This window comes from Accipiter gentilis, chromosome 26 (assembly GCF_929443795.1).
Source record: "Accipiter gentilis chromosome 26, bAccGen1.1, whole genome shotgun sequence".
Taxonomy (NCBI): Eukaryota; Metazoa; Chordata; class Aves; order Accipitriformes; family Accipitridae; genus Astur; species Astur gentilis.
The window spans coordinates 21,127,616-21,155,497 of record NC_064905.1 but is presented as its reverse complement, the minus strand read 5'-3'; the positions used below and the strand labels follow the sequence as shown (position 1 = coordinate 21,155,497).

Genomic DNA, 27,882 nt, shown 5'->3' with positions numbered 1-27,882 from the left:
TTGTAGGATTGCAGAGTCAGGATTGAACTGTCTGAAAGCCAGAAAAACTGTACTACACCATAACAGTCTTCCTGTGTGGAAGAGCTCATTTTAGGGTTTTACTTTCATACTTTATCCATGCTAAATACATTTTAAATGACTTCTTTAAACTTCTTTGCAAAGTTAGGCAACTTTATTCTCCAATTACAATCCACATGGAAAGCAGGTTATACAATGCCAGTGCACATTTTTATTACAACAAAGACAGAAGTTAGAGTGACCATTAGTACAGTTTCATATACACTTTAGCAGGTCCAGTAAGCCAGCTGAGGATCAAAGGTTGCACAGAGAGACCCACGTCAACATGACAGAGGTGACAGATGAGGCGCAGTGCAACGGCCCCTGCGTCAGTGGGAGCGATCAGCTGGTCCTTCCCTCCCATCCCCGGGTCAGAGCCTTACAGCCATCCCCCAGCTGCACGTGAGCACACCGGTCCCATACTGAGCCCCGCTGAGTACCTGACACTTGGAAAATTCCCTGAAGATTGCAGCGAGAAGTTTAAATAGCTCACCAGCAATAAATCTAATTTCTGCCAATAGCTACTAAACCAGTGCTGTTTTCTTCAGCTTTACAGTTAAAAAAATAGTTAACTCGCCAGAAACTGGCACTCCAGATTCATCCCTGTTTGATTCTTCTGCAGACTGTTGCTCTTTGGGTTTCGTCAGAAATCCCTATTGGAGCGTGGGAAAGATACTGGCAGAGAACAGAAATTCTCCTTGCAAATGCTTCATCAGCTGAAGCAATCTCGTTTTTTCTCGTTTTTACTATGCTCAGACACTGTAAGGCCTTATAACAACATCACATATTTTTCGGAATGGCATTCCACTCTTCTGGAAGACTTTTTTTTTTTTTTTTTTTTAAATCTGCCATTAAAAATACTAAAATGTGACACTAGCTTGAGATCAATGGTATAAACAAGAAAAATGACACTGATTAAAACAAGGTATTTAAAAAAAACCCACAACACTTTTTCTTATTTAAAAAAGGAAAACTAGGTTTTAAGATACTACAAAATTCAAGAGTACAAAAATATTTACCTTTCAGAAATACCCAAGCCTATGATCACATAAAATAAGTATCAACTTAATATAAAAATCTCCTTAAAAATATGGCCACCTATATTTAACCAAGTCCTCAAACCTGTCCTATGCTGATATAAAGGCTTTGTTGAGAAATTGAGTTATGTCAAAACAGCTAGTCTATAGATTAACTTTGTAGTAAGTAAAACCAAGATTAAATACTGCTGTTATTAGAGAAGTTCCAGCTTGAGAAGGGATGAGAACATCAGCGGTCACAGGATAATGGTTGCCTCATGCCATGTTACATTTATGGCAAAAGCATAACTGCAGAAAATTAACATGAAAGTAAGTAGTATTCCCGCATCCCAAAGAGCAGCTTGAAATAATTGCACAAGTTCCTTGCATTTAAATGTTTTAAAGCTTTATATTTGTGCTTGAACTTACAGGGAGAGCCTCATTCCTGTGCAAAATGCCAGCACAAGACAACTTGCCATGAACTCTCAACATTAGAGATGAAACAGTGTGCTTTTGTTGGCCCTTATAGAAGGTGAATCATGGCGGATTATTATTTATAGAGGATAAATATCAGTCTGCCAGGTCTGATAGACTTTATGTGGCCAAGAAGTGCATGCACAGCCAATAAATAGAAAAATAAAAGGTATTACACTTTTTCAAACTCTGTAGTGTTCATAAAACAGTAGTAGCACAACTCTACGCTCTAAATTTGTTTTCGTCCAATCTAGCTTTGCTGAACTTTAAAAAACCCCCGCATACATAACCTATAGGATTTGAAAAACAAAACACTGGCTTTGTTGGTGTTTTTTTTTTGTTTCGAAAAAACTGTGGTCCCAAATTAGCCCTTTTGCATTTTTAATAGCTGCGGGTGAACATCTCCAGTACAGAACATCAGATTTTTGCGAGCATCAAACCCCCTTTAAATTTGTAAACAGTATATAAAGGTTTTGCAGGGGCTTTTGAAACTGCAATGAGCTTTCTCTGAAGGTACAGAACAATGTGGTTTATATTCAAAGGAGAAATGCTTTGAAAAACACAAACCCAAAACATCTGAAAAACTGCTTATGCCAATATACCACGAAAAACCTGAAAGCTAAAACTGCATGGCATGTTTGGATAGGATCATTGACTTGCTAAAACCTCTGTTTCTTTTGAAAGCGGGCATGGCCCATCAGAAAGTCAGCAAGCTGAGAGTCTTCTGTGTTAAAGGCTTCCCCCTGTCCCCCAAAACACTGAACATTCATGAAGCCCAAGGATTTCACCGGGCTCAGGCTTCATGAAAAAGCATCAGCTTTCAGAGGGACAAGTGGATCCCAGGTCCTGGGAAAAGCAAGCGACATCAAAAGATATTCCGACATCTTGTTTAAAAACCATGTCCTTACAGTGAAGTCTATGTCTGCTTTGCTACAACTAAATTCTGATCCCACTTAGTCTATCGGGCTTTGGTCACAGATTTCAAAGGAGGCCAGGATCTTTTCTTTAGAGGTGTGTGCTGAGATTTTTCAAAGACAGACACCCAACTCCCATTCATCCAGTCAACATGCACAGTGAGAAAAACCACCAGCATTATGTTTGCTATCTTTTTTTTTTTTTTCCTTTAAGCAGCTTTCATGGAGAATCTGACTGACTGGATTGCTGTATTATTCCTAAGGCTCATTTCTAGCTCACTCCTTGAATTCATCATGTTAAGCACATGCAGACCCCCATTTCTCAACAGGGACTGTATCTGCTGACAAACCCCAGGTATCAAGACACTGAATTACAGACCAAGAGTCTTACGGGAGTAGACAGCATCTGTTCAGTAAACTATGTATTTGGGTACAGTAGCACAGGAGATAATAACTGTGGTGCAGTAGCACTGACTGTTGGGTTTTGTTTGTTCTCCTCTGGCAGAAAATGTATTTTGCGGACATCTTGTTCTTCTTTCAGCCCCTCTGAGAGTGTGCATCCTTCTTCACAGGGGTGTTACCAGAATTTTAGAATTCTCCTTTGAATTCCTAATGCCAGTGGTTTGTTGCCCATTTCTGAAACTGAAAGCAAATAAAAGACTGAGAAGCTAGAGAACATTCTACAGGGTGTCATCAGACACTCCTCCCTCCTAATTAGCACCGCTAAAATAACCAGATTACACTACTAATATAAACATTAGAAAAAATGTAATGCTCTGTAAAGTATGCCCTTTCCAGATAGCACAAGCAGTGCAGTAAACACCACTTGGAACTTGAACGTAATTCAGTGACTGTAATTCAGTTACTTCAGTCTGTTTATGCAAGAAGCCTGTGAAGGGAATCTGGTTTGACTCTAGGATTTCTAGCTACAGTCCGTCAACTGCAAAGCCAAAAAGCCATAGGTCAGACATATGAAAAGTCCCTAATTGTGATAAAGAGCAGCATACCCTTCTCAAGGAACCTGGCCCGAGAATTCTTCTTATTCTGGAAGCATAATGACAGCTCCTTATAGCAACCAGGGATTAGATGCAGGCAATTCCGGCTTTTTCAAGCTATTTTTACTTACAAGGGCAAAGTCTGTTCCAGTACAAATTCTCACTAAGCTGGGTGGTAGCTATGCAGCTGCGTTTTGGCCAATTCAGTTTCCCTCTGCTGCTCCCAAGAATTTTCCTCCCATGATAGTAACTAGCAAACACTGGCCATCTCCACTGCACCAGCACTACAACATACACGCACGGATTTCAGTGGAGATGTTTGCTCAGGGTACCCTAAATAGCAATGGTGGTGTGGCAAGAGAACTGTCATTGCTTACAGCTAAACCAAATAAACCAGGATAAAAGCTGTCTTAGCATGTCTCGAGCCTCCCAAATGAAAGACGCTACTGAAATCCTGTGTTTAATTTGGAGTAGTACCTAATGAACTAACAATGAAAGAGTGAAGTCTTTTGTAATGTGAAACATCCTACTAAATGAATAGTTTAAATGAAGACTTAAGGAGAGTGAATGATATAAAAGGATGGAAACTTTTGGGAGATATGAAGCAACAGCCTCAAGGTGATGTGAAAGTCAGCCTTGCTTTTCAAGTGCCCACTTTCAGGCACGTCAGTTCTCAGATTCAGGGACTCTGGAGAAACTGCATAATGTCAGTGTCTGCCAAATTAACAACTCAAAAAAAATAATTAAAGGGCACTTTGAAAGCTTTGATGGTTTGCAGTAGATCTGAAGAAACATGTTTACTGATTGTAAAAAGGGATTATGTAGAAAGAGATCCTGAATTCTTGTGATACATGGGATGAATGACAGCCGCCTTACCATTTCACCTTCAGCATTTGCTCAAAGTTCTCAGGCAGGGGATTGCCGTGGCTTTCTGGGAGAAACAGGGTAAGGATTCCGATCAGCACAGTCAGGCTTCCCATCAGGATATATGGTAGGAATCTGTCGTAGGCACCTGACAGAACATAGGACATGACGCCAGTACTTATATGTCCACAATCAATGAACTCATGTAAAATTTACATTCCGGACATCGCTGTAACACAGACTTAATTTGGAATAACTGGCTGGAATCTTTGCAAATATCAATGGTGAATCCAAAACTGAGCTACAGCTGGTATCTGCTAGCAAACAAAGGGATTTTTCAATTTTAAATCTACAGCGTGTGCTCTAGGATGGTTACCACCTACCACCAGTTTCATGCCATCCCCCATGTTTGCATAGTGGCCAATAGATTTTTTTGTACATTTTCAACTGGGATAGCCAACATCTTTGCAAGGTAACAGCTCTGCTGGGATCACTGCTAAAGTCTTCAGTACTACACTGCCATCAGGAACCAAATCCTCCATTAAATAATTCAGTGTGAGGGAAGAGAAGTGCTCATAAGCAACGAAGCAAGAGAAGTGCTCATAAGCAACGAAGCACTCGTCACCTGCCTGGGACTGTGCATCCTGCTGTGTTTGTGCTCAAGAAGGCAAGAGAGTGATGGCAGCTGAACAAGGCAATTACAGACTAATGGGCCATTAACGGGGGAATCCTTAAATCCCTTCCTTATTGCAAAGGGAGAAAGCATCAGGCCTCCTGAGACAGACAAGAGGCTCTGACCTTGGTCTACTCAGAATATTATTTTGGACTCGGAAGGCTGCAGCCCCTGCCAGCAGCCTGAAGCTAGCGCACAAGTGTTTGGGCAGGATGCAAGAGCTTCAAGTCACAATAGCACAGCAACGAAAAGGTCTCTCAGTAAAGGGATTAGCTAGGAGTTAAAGTATTTAAGGTGGAGAAAGTACCAAACTGGACTTGACAGCTTTATTTTTTTAGTTGGGATAGAGCAGTTGCTTTATAATGTATGGAATAAACTCAGATTAAAGTGAAGACCCCTGGGTATTTCACATAGAGCCAAAGTTTGTGATTTGATCTCTTCTGTGTTCATGAGCTGGATGAACTGCAAGGTCCTAATTTAGCTGGAGCAAATATCAGCAGCTGACGAGTTTCTCCAAAAACCTCCTAAAGTTTAGGAAACTATTCTGATGACTGGAACAAGATTTTTTAAAGGCTGGGCCTATGGAAACCTGGGAGAAGAAAACCACAACCACAAACCAGTAAAAACTTTATCCTGTCAACATCTGTCTATTACTGTTACCTGGGCTGCAACAGAGACTGAAGATCCTAAGGAGCATCTCAGTCCTGCTGTCCCTTTTACTTTAGATTCTCACTGTACAAGTATGAAATAAAGACAATGTATTTTCATCATTTTTGGTACAGTGTATTACAGTCACACAGCAATGTAGAGGTGAGACTGTTGAAAATATTCTGGTAATCAAAATTTAATCACATAAAAGAGTTTGGTTTGATTAAGAAGTAAAACTGTGAAGTATAATGTATAGGATTGTTAAGTTTGAAACGTAGCCATAGAAACTTTAGGAACTGTGTTATGTGTGACTATAGGAACCTTAATATTGTTAAGGCTTGAAATAACTTACCATAGAAACCTCACCAGGAAGTTACTGGTCTTTCTATGTTTTGTTTTAAGAAACTAAGGAAACCGTCACGGACACCAGTTTGCTGCTTGGAAACCCCTTACCCGTCCCATCTTGATTTGAGCATCGAAGATTCCAATCAGTAGAGCTAAGTGTAACTGACCAATGATTGTTTTTAAATAAGAATATTGATAAGGTTATATAATCAAAGGACCAATCATTGTATAGGTTAAATTTAAGAATGAGCCTAGTATGCATTTTTATGTGAAGAGCTTATGTAACAATGACCTGACAGAAAAAGTCTATAAAAACTGATGGATTTTGATACCAAGTTGGACACACCTTTGGAGGAGCGATCCCCCGTGTCCCCAGCACTGCAATAAAGGGGTGCCTGCTTCTTAACTTCCCATTGCTGTTAAGGAGTTTTATTCTGGATTTCCGTAACAAGACCACACCGGTGAGCTACAGGCAGTAGTCTCCTCTTGCCCCTCCTGGCATGGTGAACCAGCATTAACCCCATAGGGGTACACCCGCAGTGCTCCACCAGAGTCAGCAGTCACACTCATTTTGTATCAAAGGTTTCAGCAGGAAGCAAAACTTGTTAGGTGCAGGGGAAGAGCCAAGTCGGGTCCAGTGATGGTAGAAGGAAATAAATCATGTGCCAGCAAAAGAAATGAGATTGAACACCTTGGACTGAGCAGCCAGAACTCACAGATACTTCCAACCTTAATCCCCTAATCTGTCACCCTCTCCTGTCTGCAACATGAGGATCATTTCTGTATACTTAGGAAAAAAAAATTATTAATTAATATTTGTGCAGCACTCAGAATGTGATGGTAATGAGTATCAAAAAAAGCCTATGAGGACATCAATAATGCTGCTTACAGACCAAGGGACTTAAATGACAACAAATGAAGGGACTTAAAGCTGAGCCTGCATTCTAGAAGCTCCAATAACTTCTCTGGGCAGCTGTGTAGTGCAAGGCAAAAAATGCAAGAGGTCTCACCCAGGTAAACAAAGTACGGAGCGATGATGCTGCCCAGCCTGGAAGCCGTGGAAGTAGCTCCGACTGCCATGTTTCGCACTAGCGTTGGGTATAGCTCCACATTGTAGACATAAAGCATTGAAAATGCAGCTGTGATGCCAAATTTTCCAAGCATCACCAGGCCAACAGACAGGACGTTAAAATCTGGAAGAGAAAAAAATAAAATCAAGGTGAATAAACAACACCCTGTGCTTATTACCTGTATTTCTTTTACATCCCAAAGACCGTATCACTTTTTCCTAGCAGCTGTGTGTGTTTTGATTTTTAGTTATACAATGTATTAGCCCCATCCCTAGATGACTTGGCTCCAGACTTCCCACTGAGCATAATGTAGATGCTCCGGTTATTTTGTACTTCGCAGATTTTGGTTCTCTCCCAGTAAAACAGCATTCTTGAAATGGAACAAAACTCTGGATTACACGGCAACAAAACACAAGCTTAAATATACCCCTTTTTCACAAAATCCAGGGGAGATTTACACACAGTGAAATCTGGAAGACTTGCAGGTTTTTTTTAGCCTCTACGCACAACCAGATAAATCACAGTACACGTTTGGCTCTCATTTTACAAGCCAGTTCCCCCGGACTATAAAAAGCTCAGTAATTCAACACAATAAATGAGAGCCGTGCATGATTCAGCATATACATACGCATAAAAAAAATCATGGCTGCAAGTGATCGGTGTAAACTTGACCTCAAATTCTAAATTTGATGATGGTTTCCAGTAATTTTACAGAACTATTAGATAGCACCAAAAAATTTTTCTAACATTTTATATACTTAAGTCACATATTGAATCTTGTACCTGCAGGAACCAGCTGAATGAAGAGGACAACACCTCCCCCTAAAAACAAGGTGCCAGATAAGGAGTAGCGCCGAGGGAGGGAGCGGAGGAGAAGCCAGGCAATCACGTAAGCTGGAACTTCAATAACAGCTGAGAGGAAACAGTTGATGTAAGCATTTCCATGCCAGTTTGGAGTGCTGAGGGACAAGCCAAAGTAACCAACTGACGTGAAAAACCTGAGAAAAGCAATAAAACCAAATTATTCCAGAAACACTAGTCTCTGAACGTCTCCAGTGTTGTCTCAGATGTTGTTACAAAAATAGGATGTCGCAAAGCATTGCCACAGGCATTGTGGCTTAAAAAAAAACAACAAAAAGCCTCAGTGGCAACCCCATCTTTCTAATTCTGTCATCCCTTCCAGCGACCATATCCACAGCGGCTTGAAGAGACCTCTGATTTCTCTGTCCTTCCTGCATACACTATGCCAAGTAAAAGGCTTTGTGGAAGTCGTTCACAAAGGCTTTTCACTGCAATGGACTCATTAACGGCACAATGAAATAACTCTTGAAAGCTTCCCACGCCAACTATGTTCCTACTTGTAGCCAACTCCAGTGACAGGGTCTCCCACCCTCAGCAGTTCCGTTACATCTTATTTAATCTTGACGAGAGCTGGATGTTCGGGTTTCAAATCTCAAGAGTGCCTTACTATGGCATGCCAAGTGTGCTAGCCAGTTCCTTTCTGCTGGGGGAAATATGTACAGAAAAGGGTCCCGGTTTGTCTATCTGGTATTATTGGGTCCTCATTCCTCGTGGCTGCCCAGGCAGGGACCAGGATCTCACTGAGATGGGCACTGTACAGAAACAGAACAAAAACGCTGGCCACGGGTCTGCTTCTTGTTATGTTACTGAGTTGCTGCCTCTGCTTCAGGAAAGACATTTCTCTTCAAATAGAGATTACAGAGATGGGAGCTTCTCAAGGAAAAAAAAAAGTAACAGAATTTAAAATACTCAAGTTGTTACGTATAGTTTCCTAACTATTTTACATCGGAGTTGAGGCTACTGGCTCCATACTCTTGTCTATTAATGCAGTGCGGGTGCAAGTACATCAAGGGCCACGCACCAGCCAAGGACCATGTGTAGATGGGCTCCAAGGCTGAGACTTATTATCTAAACCTGTGGCATGTGCCCTCAAATCAGAAACTGTTCTATTGCCTGGGTACTTTAGGAATACACATTTCCTTACCACAAAAGTAATGACATAATAGTAATAGTTGCAATGTTTCGGGTTCGAAATAGGTCCAGAAGGATAGCCTTCTGCTGCTGCTGAGGCTTCGAATCCTGCATCTGAAGGAAAAAGGAAAACAAAACCAAAAAAATTCCCACACACCTAAGAGCAAAACAACCTCTGCATACCCACAGGTTTGGGCAGTTATGAAGTTACGACTCTATCAGGGGATCACTAGTCAGCCCAAGGGCCGCTTCTGCACCAGGGAGGGTGGTCCTTAGGTAGAGCTTGTCTCTGCACCCAGCTGTACTCGTGGTAGTTTCCAGTTTTTTGTTAAAAAAAAGGTAGCACTGAGACCACTGCACCATGCTGACTAATTAAAAAGGAGTATCAGCTGACAAGAAAGACGCATTAACACCTCCTTAAGGAACTAACACGGTATTTCCAGGAGTAACCTCATTACAAAAGGCATTTTTCTATCCACTCAACTCTCTTCTCTTCAGCCTTCACAATGTGAAAAAAATTGCAGAAAATCACCCAGGTTTGCTGCCTGCCTGCTGGCACCCTGCCGGGGAGGGGGACGGATGCCAGAGCTCGCCGTGGCGGCCAGGGCGCATCATGGAAGCATCCAGCACCCCAGATCGGAGACAGAGGGTCCAGTTTGAGGCTTGAAGCAGGAATCTTCTGGGTGGCATTAGGGTGCCCTTCTGCCTGCACGGAGAGCCCTCGCCGGGGCAAAGCCAGCACTTGCAGCCAGCCCAAAGAGCGAACCACCCCGGCCCTCCCTGTGGGGCGACCCAGGAGGTTTCCTTTCCTAGGAAGAGAGGATGGTTTCCAAGGAACGTCTTTCTAGCAAAGTTTGAAAAAATACTTCCAACAGAGGACTTAGTGTGCAAACATTATCCTCAGGCTTTTGTGGACAGACGCTTTGGCACGCAAGAGTCCCACGAAGTAAAGGACAGCTCAGCTGCCGCTTGGTCTCAAAAATATGCAGGAGTGATGAAAAGCAAACTCGCATGCTGGAGCCTGAAAAAGTTGTGTCCTGTATGGAAGACATCTGAACTCTGGCTGTAAAGTAAGGAAAGTGCTTTTCCATGGTTTCTGTAGGATGAGCTTCCCATAGCTGGAACCTGCACTTCAATTTACACTAGAACATACACTTGGAAAACAGATCTTCAGCAGCTCAGCCAAAACGTAAGCATGACATTGAAGAGATGGATCCCGCCTGCAGGAGGTGCAGCACGCAGCAGCTCTCTCCTGCAGATACTGCAGAGGAGCACGCTGTGCTTTGCTTTCTGCTCTATCAGGAGACATCAGGAGGCATAAAATGCAGGTGCTAGTGTAACGCAGTAAAGCAAGATCTGACATACGGACACGCGGTCATTGCTGACGCAAGGCTGGAAGCGTTGCTTGTTTCTTTGCACAAGAAAAATGTCTGTGCCTCTTCAGCAGGAGCTCTGGCGAGGGCAGAGCCACTAGATGGGGAGATGAGCACAAGAACCAGCCGTGTCGCTGTGGCTGTGCTGCTCCCTGGCTTGCTGGGCTGCTAGGTTTGTGCTAGGCTTTCTCCTTTTAACCAATAACTATGAAATACCAAGAAAAAAAACAGGCCTGAAGAAGAGCTTAATGTTCTTTACTGGCTTCGCCACCGTCATGGTTTTCAAGTGCCCTTGTAGCACTCGGGTGCTTTGGCTGGTTTCTGCAACCTGAGGAGTCCCTCGGGGCTCCACACAGGCCCTGCACACGTGGGTGACGATTTAGGGTCCCCTGCACAGCCCCCCCGTGAAGGGCTGCTGTTAAACTGCAAATCGCTAATACCGCGCCAAGCTGAAATGGGGACAAACACGTCTTCCTCGAGTCTTCTCAGTGCCCAAAGGGTGAAGCAATCTGGGTCACCCTTGCTCTGAAAACCACAACCAACCACTGCTGAGGAAGAGAATTTTACTGTAAAAAACAAACAAATAAAAACTCCCTCTGGCTTCTCATTTTGAACTCACTAACCCAGCACTTACCTCATGCCAACAGTCACTGCCAGCCTCTACGACCTGCTGGTGCAAACCATTTCTCTGCTGGCATTTCCCAACAGGTCAGCTGGCCAAAGTGGGAAACTGCTGGTGAGGTAAAAGTACCAGGATGTATGAAACATACCTCCGCGGTGTCGAAAAGCACGGCTGGGGCTGGAACGCCATTTATTTTTGCAGCCTTTCGGATAATAACTTCTGCCTCCTTATATCTTCCCTGGGAGATCAGCCACCGAGGGGATTCAGGAATGATCCTGCAATAAGTTTCAGAATAAATGACTCAACGTTTTCACAAAAGTAAAAAGTTATTAAAAACACATGTATCTTTTTTTATGAGTTACGCTCTCATCTCAGATTGCTCGCAGCAGAAGACAGTCAGCACAGAAGCATGTGGGCAATGTAATTCATAGATTTGTCCCACTGGGATCAGTGGGAGAATTCAAATTTATAGGATGTGTTTATTCTCGTGCTGAAGTAGATGCACGTTTGGGCCCTTGCCCTGGGTGGTTGTTTTTTAAGGAATAATTGATGTTCACCAGAAAAAACACAGATGTCACCAGATAGACAGCAAAGATGGGGGTAGCTTAACTAGTGTTGAGCAAAAATATTCTTAGGAAACTGCATACAATGTGGAAATGCTTTAAATATGCACAGGGTGTATTTAAAGGCTCTGCGTCATAGGAATCTTCTATACAAACCTCACAATTTTACCAGCACTCTGAGGCAGGCTCTCCCAGGCAAAGGACAGTGGCAGTGTCCCCTTGCAGAGCTGATGACGTTTCCTAATCAATTCCAGACATGTGTTGAGTGAATTAACACCAAACACAGGACAGAAAATCTCACCTTTCCTTAACTAAATCCTTTGATCTTAACAGATGCTGTCTTACTCCCTTTAGCCAGCATTATTTTTTCCTCTCCTTGTTAAAAAGCAGGTCAGACACTCCTTTTCTGATGAACTCCCTAAGGACTGACCCAAAGTCATGTCAATGATTTCGAGCATCAGATGGTTTGTATCAGATCGTTCAACCACTAACGTGACTTTCTGCGAGATGAGCTGTCTCCACTGCTCTTCTTTGTGGGCAAGCTGAGGAACACAAGACTGCAGAGACGATGCTGGGAACCTTCTGGAGAATTTGGAAGAGGAATGAATAAAAGAGCAACTATGGCACGGAGCAGTGGGACCTGCAAGTCACATTGCCCATGGAAACAGTAGGTCCAGGTGCTCAAATGCCAGCTAATACCAACCTGCCTCGGCAGAGCTTTGCCAGCGCACCGTGATCCCCATCTAGCCCCACATTAGCCCCAGACTGGAAGTGCCACCCGTGGAAATTTTTTTGCATGCTTTACAATGTATGCTCTTAAAAAGCGTGGAAATTCCCACCAAATACATTTGAAAGCAGGACTCTGAAGCCATGCCTTGGGGACAAATTTCGTGTGCCTCATGGTGCCTGTTCTACAGCAGACATCTATCTGAGAGGCTTCCACCCAAAACCAGCCTCCCCAAAGAGCAGCTGCTTGGCACAGAGGGAAATGCCACCGAGTTGAAGGAGTTTGAAACATTTGAAGTTAAATAAGCAAATTGACCCTTAAACAGAATCAGACTATCTTTAAAATCAGATGATAGCAGAGGTGGAGCTGAAAACCATTTTAAAGGTTTGGTTTGGTTTGAAGACTAAGATTAAAAAAGACCCTAACAAACAACAAACCAAAACCATCAGCAGAGACTTCTGTCAAGACTGAGATTTGCAGGAGGTCTTTTAGGCTATAGAAGAGTGGGTCTAAATCTCTTAACTGTTATAAAGACATTAATCTCTTACTTATAGGTGTAACTCATTCAAGATAATAGGAAGAAAAGGGTTTGACATATAAGACTAACAGGAAAGGAAGGAACTCTGTCTGTTTATTTGTAAATTATCCTTAAGTGTGAATGATACCTTGCCTTTCCCTTATTATTTTCTAAACATCTATCTCTTCAGAAAACAGCAGATGACCAAGGCAACAACAGAACAAGGGTATACGCCCTTCTTCAATGCTTCTGTCCAGCTGAGAAGTTCAGGGAGTTTTCCTAAATAATTTTTTTCAGTCTTGCAGGGCAGACCAACCATGGGCAAGTGAGAGTGCACCTACGCGTCCACCAGTGCATTAGAGGAGGGGTGGGTGAGTGCAATGGAAAAGTGAAAGAAAACGTGGAGTCAGCCACCAAGAAGACAGTGTGGGATGGCTCAAAGGAGCAGGGTAAGGAAGAGCCAACCTTTGGCTCAGCCAGACAGTTACTATGGGCCGAAGGAGCTCACAAATCAAAGTCCTGCTCCAGCAGCTGAAGCAAAGCCTGGGAGGACGCACGGCTGCTGGCATGCAGAGTCTGTGGGAGAGGGCTGGCCCCGCGAGCTCTGCCGGCAAACGCCTCTGCTTAGTGACATCTCGTGCAATAAACTGCTTCGTGACATCGAGTGCAATAAACTGCCAGCTGCTGCGTGCCGAATGAACGGGCTCAGCCTTTCACTGAGATTTTAGTACCAATCAGCAGGTGAATCCGCATTAAAAAATGGCTTACAGAAAAAAGGCAGGAAGCAAAGTTAGAACGAATCATGCAGCGGTACTACAGGGTGGTTAACAGTGTCCAGAGTTAGGAGTCAGTTACAGAATTCATACTGGCTGCTCTGGAAAGCTGGTGAAAAAGTGGCTTCAAGCACTGGGCCAGGACCAGCAAGGCTCTGCAGGTAGTCGATTTGACTTAAAACTGGCAAAAAACCCCAATCAAAAAAATCCCCCCAACTCCCGCCTCAAGGCAAAGCCTCTTCACGTGGCAAATAGAACAAAAAAAACCCCAAAACCCCAAAGAGGAGAAATGGGACCCTCCCGACACCCTGCCATTACCCAGCACCCGGCGCAGGAGAGCATCAGGCGGGGTGGGGAGGTGGGGAGCGTGGCCTCGCGGCGCGGGGGCACTCACCACCACAGCGGGATGCAGAACAGCCCCGGGACAGTGAGCGCCAGCAGCAGCATCCGCCAGTCTCTGATGAAGTAAGCAAACAGTGGCAGCAACATGTAGCCAATTGCAAAAAATATGCAAACTCCTAATGTAGAGAATATAATACGAACTGATTTGCCAAGAATTTCTGTTCCTGTTTAAAACAAGGGAGGTTGGATTAGCATTTTAACTCTTTCTATTCAATCATGACTAAATACTTTACTGCATTTACAAAAAAAATAAGCTAAACAATCTTAGAAAAGAGCGGTTTCTCTTATAATACTTCAGGAGACACTGCCAAGGAGTAATGGTCCCAGAGATGATCATCATCACAGTGATATTGATCTGGTGGGAGATTCCTCCAGATTTTTGTTGTGCATCTCCCCTGGAGCTGCCAAGGAAGCACCCATGAGACCGGCACCGTTTGGGCTCTTCCAGTGCCCCAGCAGTCTGGCAGAGTCTGATACAAAACCATTTTCAATGCTAGACATAGTTGTAACAGCAACATCTACGCAGTTTCTCTGTTATTACCATCGGTATTTGCTCACAGATCTAGCAGAGGATTCGGAGACCTGCGGTTCAGCGAGTTCTCCTCTACTGCAAAGGTTGGCAAAGTAAAAGAGAAACAGCAGACAGTGTCCTTTTAATAAAATAGTCTTGTTCACGTCTGCCAGGAGTTTAAATGAGCGGGGAACAAAAAATGAAGGCTACCGTGTGGAAACGCACAATGAAACATGAACCCTCTGTGGTTTGCTCCAAAGACACCAGGATGGGGGAATCCCAGTACTGGTTGATGGAGCACCCAGTCCAGCTCCCACCCGCAGTCGGAGGTGGATGCGAGTGCAAAGGTACGGAGCTGCTGGGATACCAGCGGTACCGCAGGGATGGGACCGAGCCCGCAGTTAGTGCGTACTTGCAAGCAGGTTGAGCTTGGAGTGCAAGAGTTTATGTCACATTTTTTGTCCCTGTTTCAGCCTAGGAACGCGCACCTGGACAGTTAAAGCAGCTCAGCCGATGGGCAGTAACTTGAATGTACGTCTAAAGGCCAACTGTTGCTTGGCTCCGCAGTACTTGCCCGCAGCAGCAAGTCCCATGTGTTCCAGCTGCATTAAACAGCTCATAACATCCTCTCCTCATGGGAAGGACTGAGCAGAGAGGACTTCAGTTATCTCCGTTAGCGTCACTTCTGAAATACCGAGGTCCATGACTGTACACTAACTCCGGCCAAACCACTGGGTGAACTCAATGAGTTGTGAGAACTGAAGGAGCTTCACTCCTCCCTGGTCCTTCTCCCTGCCTGGCAAATCTGGTTCTGTCCTACCCAGCGGTTACTGGGATGGCAGACAAGACCTGGGCTGCCCTGCAGTGCCGGCACCAGCGATAGCAGAGGTCACCTGCAGCACAGCACTGACCCACCCAGTACAGAAAAGCTGCTGGGACTATCAGCGACCTTCAGATGAAAAAGGGACTTCTGTTTGCTTTGATTAATGCATTGTCCGAGACAGATAAGGGCGGGCACGGGGAATGGCCGGCAGACTTTCAGGAGCCTTCCTGAAACGCTTGCCTAGGACATACCCTGCTCCCCCACTTAACCCATTTGGGATTTAAGATGCGGTTCACTGCCGAGCACTTCTGGAGGAGGGCAGGTCTGTGGATGGCAGACAGGGGTGCTTCAGCATGAAAGGACGTGAATTTACGGTGAGGTGGGAACAAACTTCACATTTATTTTTTGGAACAGAAGGCTGGAATGTTGGACTGGCGCATCACAGGCTACAGGACACAACCAGGGAAGATGCCATCTTCTAATAACGCTACTGCCCCAGTAGCCAGGCAGCAGTCCATGAAAGTATCCTACAACCACTGCATCACGTGCAGCCTAGCGCCAACCTAATATCTAGTAATAAAAATTGAGACTGTTGTAAGCCTTGAAGAGCACCTCAAGTCTTTTCCAATAAAATACCTAGTCACTGCTTAACAAAATCCACAGATGCCCTCACTTCTTGCTGAGCCCTCAGCCCTGGGTGTACAGAGCTCTCCTCTCCATCAGGAGCACTGCAAGGGCCGTAACTCCCACAGTTTTGTCTGGACTCAAAAAGCAAACAACACTGAGCAAACAGGAGGGTCAAGAAATCTGGAGAGCGTATTTTAGTTATGTAGTGTGGTAAGAAATCCAACATTTACTATTGCAGAGAAAATGGAAAAAATACCCACGACTGAAAAAAACCCACCCTCCTATTTGATAGCTACATGAATTTTCATTTTAGAAACATAGGGTAACTGAATAAAGTCACAGTAAGAAAACTGAAAATAAGAACTCCTAGGGATAATAAGAGTGTGTGAGGATAAATTATAACATCTTCCTCTACTGATTGCTGTTGTTTAGAGGGGCTCTCTTGGGAGAGGTCTGATACCTGAAACATTGGTTTATACCTATTAAATGTTACATTAGAATTTGTGGCACTTCAAAACCAATATGAGATGACATCTTTCAACTACAATTCTCTTCTCTCCTGCCTCCCCTCCTCCCTCATTCTCCTGGCCAAGCAATAACAATTCTGGGACGATACCAACGTGCTTTCACAAACCTACGTAGTGTTTTATGGTCCCACAACTTGAACACAACAGTTTTGAGCACAGAAAACAACCGAGGCCTAAAGCTAAGGAAAAATGCTGCGGAGAGAAATTTCACAGGATGCAGTTGGAAAAAAAAAAAAAAAAGAAAAATTCTCTACAGAAGTTCACCAACAGCTTAGGGGGGGAAAACTATTCTCATGAAGGTGGGCAGCAATATTACGAAGAGCAGAAGAGCGCGGGTGGCTGAGGGTGCTGGAACAGGGTCTGGGCTATGCACGGTGGGGGCAACACAGATTTGGATGTTGAAAGCTGGAACAACAGGAGAAACCTGTGCTGAGGTGGCTGCTTGAAAAAAAACCCAAAACCCCATCTCACTTGGGGACGGAGGGTGCCAGGGCTGCACGGCCAGTGTCAACGGGGACTTTACATGAGCCGGTGTCCCCGCTGCCCCCCCAGCGCAGGTCACAGCCCTGCCCGCTGTCGGGTGAAACAAGGGAAGCATCTCCAGCGCATCCCATAATCAGGATGGGCTTTCTTAAGGAGTTTTCTTTTCGTGGGTATAGTCTCTATCCAGCATCTCTGTCGTGTGTGCCACGGGCAGAGGTCGGGGCACTCGTTGGGGCACGCCGACCACGCGGCTTCGCAGGACAGGGTGGGAAGGACCATCCTCCGTTAGCGTCTCCCTCCTTACTGATGACAGGCGGCTGACGACTCGCTTAAATCAGGAAACTAATGTCTAAGTTAATTTAGATTAAACCTGCGCTTAGTAACAGCCTCAAGGCTGCTGGGGAACAACAGGGAGTCATCGCTGCTGCAACAACTCCCCGGAAAACAGGACGGCAGAAGAGACAACGCAAGGGATAAAGTGCCAGTGAACTGCAGCCGTGCAATTCAACAAACCTAACGTTACTTTGGGAGACCGGGTCCTCTCTCTCAGCAGCGGGGGCATTTGGCCAGTGGGGTGCTCCAGGGCCCCCCCACCCCCAGCTTTGCCTCTGCTGCGCACCGAGGCAGCATCCCAATCCGCAACCAGGGGCAGCTGTGGAGCTAAATTCCTGCCTGATCAGATCCCGCACCCCCATTAGAGGGACTTGTGCTACACAGACCCCAGAATTCCAAGAGGATTTTCAGCCAAGCCAGCGCTCCTGACCCAGCGCCGTCCCTCCCAGCCTTCCCACGGCAGGTGTTCGCCCCGGCTCCGTCAGCTCCGCACAAGAGTTAACTACCGGGACAGAGGGAGCGGTGGCAACGGTGATGGCAATGGCAAGGGATCTCCCTGCTGACAGCCTGACCTACTTAATCTTCCCTCCACCACTCGCAGCGGTGACTCACGGCTGCCCCAGGACACGACGCCGTATTCCCTCCGTAGCACTGATTTCACGTTATGCTCTTCTGCTCTATTTTTCCCCGTTAAAGCCTCATGGGGTAGGAAAGAACAGCATTAACTATTAGTATACGGTTTTAATTTAGACTAGCTCACATTACGATCTACAAATTGTAATTTTGACACCACCGGTTTAAAAGCTGAGATAAATATATATGCGCACACTTTAAAGACAGCTCTTGCAAATCCCAGCTCCCCACCAAGGTCCGTAATTTACCCATGCAGTCACCTTCCCTGAAAACCCTGTGACTAGCAGGAGGCTCTGCGGCGTCCCCCCTTCCCCAGCGGGTGCTCCCTTCCCCGCAGGGTCCCCAGGCAGCGACTGCGGCCATGCAGCCTCCCCGTGGCCGCTGGCTCTTTCTTCCTATGCTCCCCGGAGAAAACAAAACAAACCTTGCCCTCTAAAATTAGGGACTTTATCGCTAACCTCAGCACCAAGACCAGTGACTTTAAGGCTAATGGGGCTCTGACGCCCACCCAGCTCCTCCGCTCTGGTCCCCCCCACGCATTTGCGATGCCTGGAAATGCTGGTTTGCCCCAAGGCTTTAAACCCAGGTATGCACCGACCCCTCCGCAAAGGGGCAGAGAGGGACGCAAATGCCTTCTCTATCTCAGACCTGCTGCTGCTGCTAACAAACCCTGAACGCTGCCTTGAACATCTTCTCCAAAGAAGAGGGGAATGAATTTTTCTTTACGGTCTTCTTGCTCTCTTCTGTTTCTCTAAACCTATAGAAAGTAAAGGCTTGAAGTATCCAAGACTAAAAAAATCATACTGACCTAAATTAGGAATTGTACCAGGGAGGATTTACTGCTGCCTAGTTAAATGATGCAGGTTCAGAGGGGAAAAAACCCCAACAGTACATTAAGCAAGCATTTAATCCAACACAGACATACTCATACCCAGTATGAAGGCCACCACGTAGTTAGAGATCTGTCCCATCCCCACTATGAGAAAGAGGACTGTGAACATCTCCCAGCTGGTAGAGAAGATCTGCAGGAAGCTGAAGCCAGTCTGCACGGCCATCGTTGAGAAAAGGATATTCTTCCTGCCAAACCTTTTGCAAAAGATAAAGATTGTTATTGAAACGGCATGTATTTATGGAGCAGGGCTATGAAAGAGAGCCCGAGGGAGCACAAATATCCAACCTCAAGTGATGCAGCTTAGCACAACCTGAGGTTTGGTTCGTCTTAAAGAGTTTTGTTTATTATTTTCATAAGCACTAAAAAAAAAATTCAAGTTTCCAAGACCCAGGAAATAAACCAAGAAGAAAAAATAAGAGCAGAAACTTCAGGGAGCTGCTAGACAGGGACTAAGGAGAATAGACAGCAGTACATAAGTGAGACACGTGAAGATTGCAAGCCACACAGCCGAAAGTTAAGAAACGATGGCTTTTAGACTACTGGCATCTATACATTGCAACACCATTACACTTTGAACGTGTTAAATAGCTTTATCAACTGGTTTCAGTCTCTCCGAGTTGCCAAACTTATCGCACCCTTTCCCTCACCTGCTTCTCTGCATTAGAAGTACGTAGCATTTTACTACACAGGTAAGAGCACGCTTACGCAGGGGTCTGCACGCCTGTGTGCTGGCCCAGGGCCCGCTGCCCTCTGCACCCATGCTGCACGGGACGCGTTGCCGGCTGCCTGCAGCAGCCTCTGGCTTAGGAAAGGTTTCTGCAGCAGCACAGGGGAAATCACTCAGGTACAGCCTTAGAGCGTACCCCTTTACTGACAAACCGTTAAAAAAAAATATATATATATATTCAACGAATAGCTCCTGCTAGAAGGTGACTGGGCTCTCAGGAGGCTGACCGGCCGCACCACCGCCGGGACAGGCACACTGGCTCAGATGCTCCCTAGTGGGCACATGGCCCCAAGTGGGATTTAGTGATTATCTCATCTCCCTTTCAAACAGTAACACCGACTGACTTCTGCACTGGGGGCAGGAGTCAGGAGATGAAATTCAGATCACATGGAATTTAACACTGGAGGCTTTAGGATTAAGACTCCCATCAAGTTTTGAAACCCCTCTGCTAGACACCCAGAGGAGCACTGAAACGCTTATGAATTCCTCACTAACAGGCAGCAGTCAAAGCAGTATTTGAGATCCTGCCATAATGATATAGAAAAAAGGCTATGGGATGTATAAAGAGGGAAGCAGAGACTCACAGAAGGAACATATATTCTGCATTTGATACATGTAAGGCCAGAACTTCAATACTGCCAAGATAATTGCCAAGGGCCTGTAATGTTTTCTTGATATTTTGCACCTACTTAGTTAGATGGTATGACATGATTGCTATCCATTTACACGTTATCTTTTTTTCTTCCTCTTGGATATGCTTACTTTATTTCCAGCAAACCTTCTCTTCTATGCAGAGCTTCCATTCAAAGGACAAGTTTCTATCCTGCAGCTCTAAGAATGGACTGTCAATTAATATGAGACAAAGAACAACATCTTTTAAACTACTAAAAAGGCCAGATAAAGAAACGAATGTGGTCATGAAGTGAAAACCACTACATCAAACTGCAAAGCAGCCACATGGGCTCCTGGCAGAGATCAGTTCTTGGTCTCCTGAAGCACCCAAGAGGCAGTAATCCTACGTCTGGGGTAGATCAAGGTTGGGATTTTTGAAGAAGCCAGGCCAGTTACCTCATTTTGATCAAAACTCAGAGAATCGGACATTTAACTCCTTTGCACCTCTTAAATACAACCGCACCAGCCCCGGTACCAGGTCTGCCCTGCACAGAGCACGAGCAGCGGCGTTACCTGTCCGAGAGCTGCCCCGAGATGAAGGAGCCGATGAGGACCCCCACGAAGAAGAGGGAGGTGGTCAGCGGGGCTTTCCAGTCATCCTCGCACACCAGGTTCCACTGCAAGAGAAGGGCCCGTGCTCAGACGCAGCCGCAATGCTGCGCCGAGCCTCACACAGGCACAGGAGTTATTGGCTGGAGATACGCGCATTTCCATGTAATTTCATTTAGTTCCCCCACACCCGCATTTCCACCCATCGCTGGCACCAGCAATGTTTTCATGGCAAAGGTCGCTGCCAGAATGCCCTGCTTAAAGCACAAAAAAAAAAAAAAAAAAAAGAAAAAAAAAAGAAAGAAAGTGGTTGCCTCCCCAGGCAAGCCCCATCAGGCCAAAACACCAGCAGCCATCCGACGGGACCCCATCGCCTCTGAAGTGGGTGAGTGGCCAGCAATGCCAAACCCGATGGGCAGTCGGAACGTGCAGCCCAGGGGCTGCCCCGGCCCCGTTTCCAGCACGATCTCCCCACCATGTGCCCGTCAGCCCCCCCGACACCCAGAGCCTGGCTCCCCATGGCCCGAGATGCTCCCCATTAGAAAACCAGATCGATGGAGAAGGGTGAAGGACTGCCCCATCCCCGGCTAGGGACAGTTTCCAGTTTACCTGACCTCTGCCGGCACAAACCCCACTGCGTTTCTATAACTTCTGGGGTTGACAAAACATATGCAAGAAGACACACAGAATGAAATCTCTTTTCCTGCGCTGATGTGCTTCCAAATTCCTTTCCATCCCCACAACCTGCAGGGCTGACTCACTGCCCATCACTCAGCCTTGCGACCGGACCCGGCTGGGGTTGGAGGCTTAGGACGTGAGCCAGCGTGGAAACTTCCACCTAAAGCCGCTCGTAACCCCAGACAAGGTTTAAAAAAATAAAAACAGCATCATGAGTCTCTGTCCACCGAAGTTACAGCCCAGTGTGTTTCTGCCGCAGCTTGCTCCCATCCCAGTGACTAATCTTCTCCTTAAGGCATGCCTGCCAGGAGCACTTACAGATAGACTTCAAACATGTCAGTCTCAGATTAGATAACTCTACCACAAAGGTAAGCTAATTAGATCACAGATCAAAGGATAGCATAATTTTAATAATTAGCCATGCTACCAGAGAGCAGGGATATCGCCCACACCAGCGCTCACCCTGTGCTCGGGGAAGGGACGTGCCGAGCCGTCTCGGCAAGCGGTGGCTGAGCCCAGGCAAAGGCAGAAACCTCCCCTCTGGGCTGCTCAGGCTCCTCAGCTCAGCTGCAGGCAACAAAAAAGAGCAACTCGTGCATCACGAAGAGACCCAGGTGCTCTGACAGCACCGCGAGTCCTGCCAAAACCAAACCGAAAACATGGGTCGGCAGCCGGGCTACACTTCTGCTGCAGAAGAACACAAGCAGAAATAAACCCCAAAGCAAGGGGGGATGCGGTGTAGTTCAATGCAGTTTGCTCCAGACTATAGTTTAGGAAAGAGATGCAATCAGTGCCTATTTTCAGGCAGAATGAAGGTATGTGGCCAGCGGTGGGGAGCCGGGTACCTCTGCCCCTCTGCCCAGCTTGCAAAGTAACAGCAGCTACAGGACGAAAAGGGATTAACTGTGCCCATGCCTCTTCGTGAGAAACACACAGAGTCTTTAACGCAAGAGTATCGAGATCTGAAGACTGAAACGTGCCTCCAATACTTAAATCTGATTAATAACAAACAGAAACATACAGCAGCCGTTTCTGTAAAATATTTTCTTGTCCTTGCTGGGAAGGGAGGGATGGCGAGCTGTGGGCCCATCTGGGCACGCACCTGCCTTTATCTTTGCTGTGTTTGATATGGTGAATGGCAGCATGCGGGTCAGTAGGGCTCTGATATGTTCAAGGATGCTAGTCACGAAAATATATACAGGGATCTGTTTCACGTGTCAAAGAAAACTGAGATTTCTGCAAAGAAACCTGGTGGAAATCAAGCTCCGTATTTAAAACGAAGCAAAATTCAGCTGCAGGAAACACAGAGTTAGAAGGAAGCATTCCTTTACACAGCGCAAGCAGGGAAGAAGCAAAGGCGGCAGAGGGGCTGCTTCTGCCAGCTGTGGGAGCTGCAGCAGCTCCGCACCAGCCAAGCTCACCTGGCCCCCAAGCTACAGAGATGTTCTGCTATGTCCTGCTGCCCCTGCTCTTCCCTGCTCTGGGAAAGCTGGTGACTAACGAAGTGGCAGAATTTGCAGCCAATAAAGACCATTATTAACTATCTGGGTGCAGAGTACCCCGCTCTGGGGCTGCTCATGCAGCACCTGCTCCTGGACCTTCAGACTTCAGTCGCTCAAGGTTAAGGGTCTGTGTTTTTAAAATGCCTCCACCGTGCCAAAGGCACTTTGGCTGTAAAATAAACCCAGCTAAATAATAATTTGCCCATGAAACTGAGTTGCTTCCTGTGTTTCCTTGGTGCCAAATGCCTCCTACCCAGCTGTTCACTCTACCTTTTCCCAGGACATACTGCACAGACAGCAAAAATTCACTGTATAGGGTCAAGTCTTTAAAATTTGTGGGATGCGGTAAAGAGCACGCAGCAGCTGGCTGGCTGGAGAGGGGTCACTGTTTGCAGGAACTCACTGTATTTGACCAGAAAACACACAAATGCAATCAAATCCATCTGACTCCAAGGATACCTGAAGCTCATGAGTGAAAAAAACACACCACCTATTCTAGAATCCATACCACACGCAGCATGCGGGATCTGGGCGATGATCTATACAGCCCGATTCTATAGGTACACCTACCTCATCTTCTCCCAAAACACCAGCCTCCCCTCCCCAACGGCGCTCACTTTGATGGAGGCTCATGCCCTTGCACCGCACAGTGACCAAGTGGTAAGATTTCACTTGTGCTTCAATGTATAGGGCTTTAAGGTGTTCATTGCATGCTGACTCCTTGCAAGCAGTACTTGGGAAAAGATGAAATTTAACTTATTTGACCTTTTCCTCCGAGGCTGCATCCATCGCAGCCAGCACCGAGCACACCACGGGCACAGGAGCTACAGCCCAGCCACAGCTAAACCACCTACAGCTGTAACTTCCAAACTGTACTGGACTAATTATTCATTAACCAGAAAATAAGTAATTCTGTAATGTCCCTGGCTAAGCATACTGGAGAGCAAAGTTCATGTAAGCTTCCAAGCAAGTGCTTTGAACGCTAGGAATCAGAGCTGCTTGAGAAGAACACTATTAAATCACTTTATTGCCCTCAAATCCCTCCAACCCTTTCCCACAAGGTCGCAGCTACTGGAAGAGCCAATTCTGCCGGGCGCTGCTGGCAGGAACACTACGCTATGGATGGAGAAGCTTTCTGAAAAACTGAAACTGCCAGAGAAGGTGCCCTGACTGCCCAAAGGAACCCCGCCGCCTGCTTTCTCAATCAGAAATCACTAACCATCCTGAGTATCAGCCTGTTCACATTGGAGAAGAAAACACTAGTGGAGCCTTCTGTAAATAGCAAAGGCTGTAAACCAGGGAAAAACTGACCTGCTTTCCAAGAGTAAATCTGAAGACGAAGAGCTCAAGAGATATTAAAAAAATATGCACAGACTGCCCCGTGCGGCACCCCGGGCACCAAGTCCCGCAATGAGACCGGGTCCGCTCAGTGCACGAGTGATGAGCACAGACACCTCCGTGCCCAAGCGCAGGTTGGGCTACCGGTGCTGGGTAGGGCTGCTCAGCGCCGCTGGAAAAAGCCCTGCAACATGGGTCTTGCGATGGTGCCTGGGGTACGTGCCGTGCCTCGGTGGCGGCGAGCAGCCCAGCGAGCGTGTCCCCAGGGAGCGGCACTGGAAGACAACCTAGCTCAAGGGAATTAACTGGATGCCAACACCCTGCTCCAAAGAGCAAAACTGGTGCTTGTGCTTGAACCTCTAATTAATGTCAGATCTGAGCATCACTATCTGGAATTAAAGCAGAAGCAGGTTAAGTTCCAGACCAAAAAACCCCAGCGTAACAAAAAACACATCTTAAGGTTTAAATTTATTTCAAAGCACAGGTGGTGAGAGAGAAGCAGCCCTGCTTTGGGGTTAGGACCTGCTAGATCAGCTTAAGCCCTCTTGGGCAAGCGCGGGTGGCACCGACTCAGCGCAGCGGCCACCTGCTTAGGTGGAAAACAGCAATTTTATGTCGGGATGACTGGAGGAGGTGCAGTGGACGGGGAGCTGCCCTGGAGGCAGGGGGAAGCAGCTGGGCCAAGGGGCTCCTGCGCCCCGGGAGCCTGCCGAGGCGCCCGGCTGAGCCCTGCGAAGCAGAAGGAAAGCCTGCAGCCCCTTCATCTCAGCTGCAGGATCACACCTAACCCCAGCTTTCCACTTGCTCATCATCACACTTACAGACTCATTCTTATCAGCCTGGCCTGATGATCTCCTTTTTCACCTGTGCTGTGGACACATTCACTTTTCCACCATCAGCTCCATGTTAAGACCAAGCAGATGAGCGGGTCTGGAATCCTCTGTTCCCAAGGTTTACCACATCCCTGCAGACTAAGAAAACCGGTGCTGAGCTGGCATCGCCCAGCCTGTTCCTTTCAAGCAGCAATAATAACAGGATTTGATGCAACTGCACAAATCCAGCGCTTAATCCGGTACCATCAAGTTTTGCTCCTCAAGTGAGTTCTTGATCTGAAGATGTTTCTTCACTGAGCTTTCCTGACGGCATGTCCTGCCTTGTCTTTCCTAATACAGAGAAAAATGTTGGGTACAAAAAGAATCATCTCAAGTTTAACTGAACTGCTTCTTTTCAGGCTTTCATCAGTGCCTGTTTTTGTTGTTTTCAAACCAAATTCTGCATTTTTTCCAAATGTCCGTGACAATTTTAAAACAAAACAAGTATCTTTCTTTTCCATCTGGCTTACAGATGGGAACCTGGCACTTGGTTTCCATCTCTGAACGTGCTGTTGCCTCTCTGGCGTGCCCCGGGCCCTGTGGCAAACCCCACCGCTGCGTCCCATCCAAATCTGGCACGGAAGGTTCTTGTTTGGCATCTGCCAACACAAGTTGTTTGCTTCTCATTAAGAGGGAATAGCATTTTTCCTCCCTTTGCTCCGTTTACTGTCTCCCTGAGAGCAACTGCTAACTCCAAACCACAGATTAGGAGTTCACAGCCAATCCCGGGATAATCTGGCCTCCCTCCAGCAGCGAGTGCCGCGGCACTGCCTGCGCCGGCGGTGGCTACCGGGCATCGACCACGCGGCCGTGCCAGCCCACGGGTTACAGCCGGGCACGTCTGCATGCAACACGTGGGCTGCAGCCAGGCTGCTGCTAGTGCTCGCCCACGGCCAGGAGCAGGACGAGCTTCCCAAGCACCTCCTGCCTTGATTTGGTGTTGTGACGGATCCTTGGCGACTAAGCACGACCGCCGGCACAAACGGCAAGAGGCAGGCACACAAAGGCGTCGTGCGTGCCAACGGCTTTGCTTTGGGCACGCGGGAGGAGACTGGCATCCTCCGCCCGTGTCCTGCTCTCCCCTAACATGGGGTCGTTCCCCACTCGCCTCCCTCCCCACATGCTTCAATGCAGCTGAGCCCACATCTGCACGCCCCTGGCACAGACCGGGTCCCCGGGGCACAGACCCGCAGCCACGCACCTCTCGGTCAGGACCTTTCCTGGCTGTGTCCCCGTGCAACATTCTTTGGTGGCAGATGCTGCTGCTGAGTCACAGGGACTCGAGACGAGCGAGGGCCAGACGCTCGCTCGCTGCCGTGCCGTGCCCGCCGAGCGTGAGCCATCGGCGGTGAGCAGGGCGTCCCTCGGCACGCTGCTCGGCCGAACGAGCCCACCGGCTGCCGAATGCAAATGCTGGCTAGTGCGAGGATGAGCCCACTAGTCCTTGAACCCGCTCACACAACACTAAAGAGCAGCAGCAACCCTGCAGCTATAGAGGAATTGTGTTTTCCTCCTCTGCAAGAGCTCCGCGCTCCCTGCCAGCGCGGGCAGAAAGACAGACAGCGTGTCCCTGCCGCTGCGCCGCAGCACGGCCAGAAAACCCAAAGAAGCGCTTACACGACCTGTCACCACCGATGTTCCCGCAAGACACCCCGTACAAAGGATGCCATTGTACGGTCTTCAAAACCGAGCCAACAGCTTGGCTGCAGCCCGGGGGCCAGGCTGGTGCAGGAGCCGGGCGCAGCAAGCCCGGCACGCCGCAGGCAGCGACCACGGCGCCTGCCTCACACCAACTTGCCTAACCCAGTGCCGATGGCCACCAAAGCCACCGGCGTGGCTGGCAGTGCTGGTCCAGGGTGCTGGGACCAGCAAGGGCCCACCGCTGCCCTGGCCCCAGCCGGGCTGTTTGCGTGTGGATGCCGCCATCCGCAGCGACGCTGGGAACAAGCGATTGCAGGGGATGGCAAGTTCACCGGGACGGTCAGCACGCTGGCAGAAGGAAACTACCGGGCTTCTATTTTCAGCCTTTGCTACCTCCTCCGCAGACAAGCCCTCTCCAAACAAAACAACCTGAAGTCTCAGTGGCAAACCTGAGACAATACGGACGAGCGGCTCCCGCCCCACGCATCCCTCGCTCCCCCCGGAGCACCGCATCCACCCGCGCCCCTTCCCGCAGCCTCAAAAGCGGCCGCTTGCTGCTCCCTGTCCCCCCCCAAAACCCCGGCCCAGCCTCTCCCCGGGAAACCCCGGCACCGGGGGGGGAGGGAGGAAAGTCTCCGCGGCCGCGCACCTCGGTGACGATGGTGGAGCGGTAGACGTCGCGGCTGTACTCCCAGCCGTCCAGGCAGGGCTCCTGCTCCAGCGACCCCAGCTCCACGTCGGAGCCGGGCCGCAGCCCCAGCGCCGAGAAGTTGGCGAGCGCGGCCAGGCGGTACCGGCGGCAGCGGCTCGGCGCCGCCCGCCCTTCCCGCAGCTCCAGCGGGATGCTGGCGTTGCGCCATTCGCCGCTCAGGTTGGCCCCGCGGGGCACGGCGCACCGGTGCTCGGGGGTGCCGGCCAGGAAAACGGCCGACATCCCGTTGAAGCCGTTGGGAACGATGCTGGCGCTGAGGAGGAAGAAGACGAGCCGCTGGAAGAGGCCCCACTCGCCCAGGAAAGCGGTGGCCGCATCGTAGTCGCGCATGGCGCGG

General features: G+C 47.7%; 1 protein-coding gene across 1 annotated transcript; it reads right to left on the bottom strand.

Annotated features, from left to right (window-relative positions):
* Window positions 1–186: 186 nt before the first annotated feature.
* SLC22A4 (solute carrier family 22 member 4) lies at window positions 187–27,882 on the bottom strand. Its single transcript, XM_049829078.1, has 10 exons — window positions 27,483–27,882; window positions 20,767–20,870; window positions 18,894–19,048; window positions 14,018–14,189; window positions 11,192–11,318; window positions 9,062–9,162; window positions 7,840–8,054; window positions 6,997–7,179; window positions 4,333–4,468; window positions 187–3,103 (listed from the first exon to the last, which is right to left on the bottom strand). Exons 1-10 carry the CDS (start codon window positions 27,873–27,875, stop codon window positions 3,028–3,030), a joined length of 1,662 nt encoding a protein of 553 aa, XP_049685035.1. The 5' UTR covers window positions 27,876–27,882; the 3' UTR covers window positions 187–3,027.

Coding starts and splice junctions, on each gene's coding strand:
- SLC22A4 (XM_049829078.1), bottom strand. CDS start 27,875: ATGCGCGACTACGATGCGGCCACCGCTTTCCTGGGCGAGTGGGGCCTC. Junction 7,180..7,839: donor CATTCAGCTGGTTCCTGCAG/GTACAAGATTCA, acceptor TTTCTCTTCCAG/ATTTTAACGTCCTGTCTGTT. Junction 4,469..6,996: donor TCCGTACTTTGTTTACCTGG/GTGAGACCTCTT, acceptor ATGTTCTGTCAG/GTGCCTACGACAGATTCCTA.